The 4,692-nt window shown below is 33.0% G+C and overlaps 1 protein-coding gene across 1 annotated transcript; it reads left to right on the forward strand.

The window, feature by feature from the left end:
- Window positions 1-1,067: 1,067 nt before the first annotated feature.
- Window positions 1,068-4,145, forward strand: LOC139505704 (E3 ubiquitin-protein ligase TRIM71-like). Its single transcript, XM_071295195.1, has 4 exons — window positions 1,068-1,178; window positions 2,374-3,261; window positions 3,384-3,388; window positions 3,475-4,145. Exons 2-4 carry the CDS (start codon window positions 2,377-2,379, stop codon window positions 4,040-4,042), a joined length of 1,458 nt encoding a protein of 485 aa, XP_071151296.1. The 5' UTR covers window positions 1,068-1,178; window positions 2,374-2,376; the 3' UTR covers window positions 4,043-4,145.
- The last annotated feature ends 547 nt before the right edge of the window (window positions 4,146-4,692 follow it).

Below are 4,692 nucleotides of genomic sequence, written 5' to 3' on the forward strand. Positions count from 1 at the left end.
TGTTAGACATTGGATGAATTTCATTGCTAATGTCAAAAAAGGTGTTACTTTCTGTAAAATTTAGAAATATTTTTTTCTCCACGAAATGGTCACACTTTCTGCGTTAAACATTGAATAGGACGCGTTGTGTTGCCATGTTCAAACACTGACAAATGAAAATAACTACTGCGCATGCTCCCGCATATATAATTAGCCAAGACGATTCCACTTTCCAGTACATTCTAAAAATGAGCCTCGAGTTTAAAATTAGCGTTTTTTTCTTTTGGGGCGATAAAAAGATCGAGGGACTTAGAATTTTTTATTTTCTTTCAGAAAAAACGGTCGGTAGGTATACAAATTTTTTTTTTTCCCACATCAGCTTTAAAAACTTTTGAGTCGGAGGGTCTGAAGGACGGTCGGTCGGGTGACCGGAAACACAACATTTTTTTAGGCCTTATTTGGGCCCTTTTTGGCCCCTAATTCCTAGACTGTTGGGACCAAAACTCCCAAAATCGATCCTAACCTTCGTTTTGTGGTCATAAACCTTGTGTTTTTTAATTTCATTGATTTCTATTTACTTATACTAAAGTTATTGTGCGAAAAACCAAGAATAATGCTTATTTGGACCCTTTTTAGCCCCTAATTTCCTAAACTGTTGGGACCAAAACTCCCAAAATCAATCCCAACCTTCCTTTTATAGTCATAAACCTTGTGTTAAAATTTCATAGATTTCTATTTACTTATACATGTTATACTAAAGTTGTAGTGCGAAAACCAAATGTCTTCTGACGACAACGACGACACAGACGACGACGCCTACGTGATACTAATATACGACCAAAAAATTTTCTATTTTTGCGGTCGTATAAAAATTATCAGAATTGGTAAATAGAAATAGCAAATAATGCCTCCCCCCCCCCCCCCCCCCCCCCCATCCCCCCCTCTTTCTGTATGTAGAATCAATTTTAAACAAGAATAACAATTTTCCTTAATAGAAATTTAAATCCCACTGATGTCCCGATGATTAAAATCTATTTTTAGCTTTTATTATTTGGATCAGTTATTTTCCATGTCATTTAAATATTTACTGATAAGTTAACTTGAATCAAGGATAGGCGTGTCCTAAATAACTTCCTTGTTAGTTGACATTGAACAAACGGTGAAAGAGAACTAAACTTTTGTCATAACAAAATCAACAGGTATCTGGTTAAATTAATAGTTATTTTATTTAATGACTAGCTATAGGTATAAAATACAGGGTAATGTGTATGTAACCTATGTGCATACATTGTAAAAAATATGTCTTTTTGTTGAAAGGAGTAGGTTCAGTAAGGTTCTAAAATGTCCCCCTTTTTAAGCGTAAATTTCAAGTTAGGATTTATTGAGCAATATCACAATAAATTAAAGCTAATACAAATAAGCCATTTTGTTGAAAATTTACGTTTCTGTGTTTTATAATGATGTACTAATATTGATTTTCCACAAAAAAATAAATGAAAATGGCAAAATTTCCATAGATTATTGGACAGGAAACATAGAGGGCATAAATGGACAACAAAGATCTTTTAAAATAATGTGTGTAAGGATATTTCATGTCTTTTTTTAAGATTTAGTTTGTCGACGATCATTGACAAAAATAGTTCTATTTAACTTTCTTACACGTCTCCAAGTCAACTTAAAACATTTTTTTGTCTTGTAACATTAAACTTTATAATCAGGGCCAAATATTGCCCTTACCGTACTAACTCCTTTATAATCTACAATGTAATCTATCATTTTTACCTGTGTGATTGAGAATTATATATTCAAATTAATTTTGTTGTATGTAATTAACAAGAAAGCACAGCTAGTGGCCAATACAACAGGGTGAATCAATGCAAGATAAACAAATAAAATATACAGCAACAAACGACAAACATTGAATCATTCAACAAGTCCCTGTCCCTAGTCAGGAGCCTGTAATTAAGTGACTGGAGTTTGTTGTACATTAGGCCAAATAAAAAAGTATGTGTGGTTCCAGTTACATCTGAAAAGAAGTTAGGGTAGGTAGGTAGGGATTTTTTTTTTATTTTATGTTTTTTTTTACATCGAGTCTATGGGAGCAGCATTCTGACTTTAACAGTGCTTAATGAAAAATGACCAAAAAAATCTTTAGGGTAGGCTATTTTGAAGCTGAAAAAGTAGGGACGGTAGGGTTACTGGAACTACACATATATTTTTATTTGGCTTTATATTTGCTTTCGTTCATTTTTTGTCCATAAATCAGTTTGTTAAGTTTTCTCCTTTGAATTTTTTTACATTGGTCATTTCTGGCCAAATATCATTATCCATTCACCATTAACTATTTGGACCTCGACAAGAATGCAAAATAATTTCTATCTTGGAAATTTTCAGGTCATGGCATCCAGTAAACCTATTCCATGTGGACCTTGTATAGAAGGAAAAGTTACCACTAAAGCTGACATCTGGTGTTACAACTGTGATGAAGGATTGTGTTCAACATGTTCTGGTCATCACAAAAGATATAGATTGTCACGTGATCATACGACTGTTGATATTAAAAGTTATAACCCTTCTGTCCGAGCTATCAAAACAGAATGTGACAAACATGGTCAACAGCTCAACTTATATTGCCCGAGTCATTTAATGCCTTGCTGTGATGAATGTATTTCCAATAGTCATTCAAAGTGTATGGGAATAAAAAGTTTAGCTAGCATTGTGGAAATAACCAAGATTGAAAAAAAGAAAAAATCAGTAGAGAAAGATGTCAATTCCATCTTACATATCTTAGATAAAATTGTAAATAACAAATCACAAAACATTAAAAGAGGAGAACAAGAACATAAAAGCATTAAGGAATTCATTGTAAAAATACGCAATGAAATAGATGAACATTTAACCCACCTAGAGAAGAAGATCTACCAAGAAGCAGATACCATCTTGAATCAGGAAAAATCAAAAGCCACAGATTTAATAGCTGAAATTGAAGGAAAACAGAAAAACTTAAAGAAAATGCAAGACCAACTACATACAGTCATACCCCATGCCTCAAAACTCAAATCATTTCTAGTTGTACATCAGATTGAACAACAAGTACATCAATGTCAACGATACATAGATGATCTGGACAAAGACGACAGGGCAAAAGAATTTAACATCAAAATGGAGAAAAACAATGAAACTGAAAAGAATAATAAAAAAGTAGGATCCTTAGGAGAATTAACTGTTGTGAAATCAGATATGGATTTGAATACAGAAACAGGTGTGAGAAGGGAAGCACAAGTAGAATCACAAGAAACAATCAAACATAAACAACATGACCATCAACATTGAGAGAAAGATAAAGATCAACATTGGAAATATCAGTGACATGATTTGTCTGATGGATGGAAGACTTATAATAGTGGGAGTGGGTGACAAAGTTACCTACTTACTCCTGATGGCAAACTACTGAAAAAGTTACCTATACCTAGTAAAGCCTGGAGTGTAACACAGATCAATCAGGACACTATTTGCCCTAACTTATCCTACTGAGATAGCCATTAAGATCTTCAATATGGAGAATGAAACAGTTACCAAAGTTATCACATTAGACAAAGATTGCTGGGGATTATCATCATCAGATGATTCTCTTGTTGTAGGTTTGAGTGATGATGAAATCCGTATTATAGACTTAGATGGAAATACACTAAAGTCAATACAAGTTAAGTGTAAATCAGACCTGAAGTACCTTGTTTATTGTAATGACAGAGTAATCTATAGTGACTATTTTGGTGAAGCAGTATACTGTGTGGATCAATCAGGTCAACAGATCTGGCAATATAAACAGGATTTATCAGGACCAAGGGGACTTTGTACAGATACTAATGGTAACATTATAGTAGCAGATTACAACTCTCATAGAATAATAGTTATATCAAAAGATGGAAAGGAGAGTAAAGTACTGCTTAGTGATGGACTGGAGTGTCCTAGATGTATTTGTTTGAAACATTGTGAATCTTCAGGTTTTATATGTGATGTCGTAGGCAAAAACCTGACAAAGTTCAATTTCTCATCTAAATGAAATATACACTGGGGAGTCAAATGATTTTACCTGACTTACCTGACCTAAATGTACTACAACTAACAACTTGTTATTTCTATTTATTTAATATCATTATATACAGAATCAGTAAACTTATTTGTTTGTTCAATTTTTACATAAATTAGGCCCTGGTTTTCTAGTTTGAATTGTTTTACATTGTCATTTAGGGGCCTTTTATAGCTGACTATGAGGTATGGCTTTTCTCATTATTGAAGGTCGTACGGTGACCTATAGTTGTTAATTTCTGTGTTATTTTGGTCTCTTGTTGAGATTTGTCTTATTGGCAATCATCTAATTTTTTATATAAGTTGAGTCTGTTATCAGTTATTTTGGAATTATATCGCTTGTTGTTAGATCTCTCCATCATGTTTATAATTTTAAACATCTATACTTCTAAAATATTGATATCCAATTTGACAGCTGTCACGATGTTAAAAGAAGAGATTCAAAGGATACAATGTTAATTAAGAATAATGTAGGACAGATTAAAAACAACACCACTCTGGTCCTATTGTTTTCCACATTTGACCCCCTGGTTGGAAAATTGACCCAAGTTCAAATTTATGGAGTTCAATTTTCTATATGTCACCAATAGTTTACATGGTATTTGTCACATGGAAGTTTTCAGT

This window comes from Mytilus edulis, unplaced genomic scaffold (assembly GCF_963676685.1).
Source record: "Mytilus edulis unplaced genomic scaffold, xbMytEdul2.2 SCAFFOLD_672, whole genome shotgun sequence".
In the NCBI taxonomy this organism is placed as follows: domain Eukaryota; kingdom Metazoa; phylum Mollusca; class Bivalvia; order Mytilida; family Mytilidae; genus Mytilus; species Mytilus edulis.

Coding starts and splice junctions, on each gene's coding strand:
- LOC139505704 (XM_071295195.1), top strand. CDS start 2,377: ATGGCATCCAGTAAACCTATTCCATGTGGACCTTGTATAGAAGGAAAA.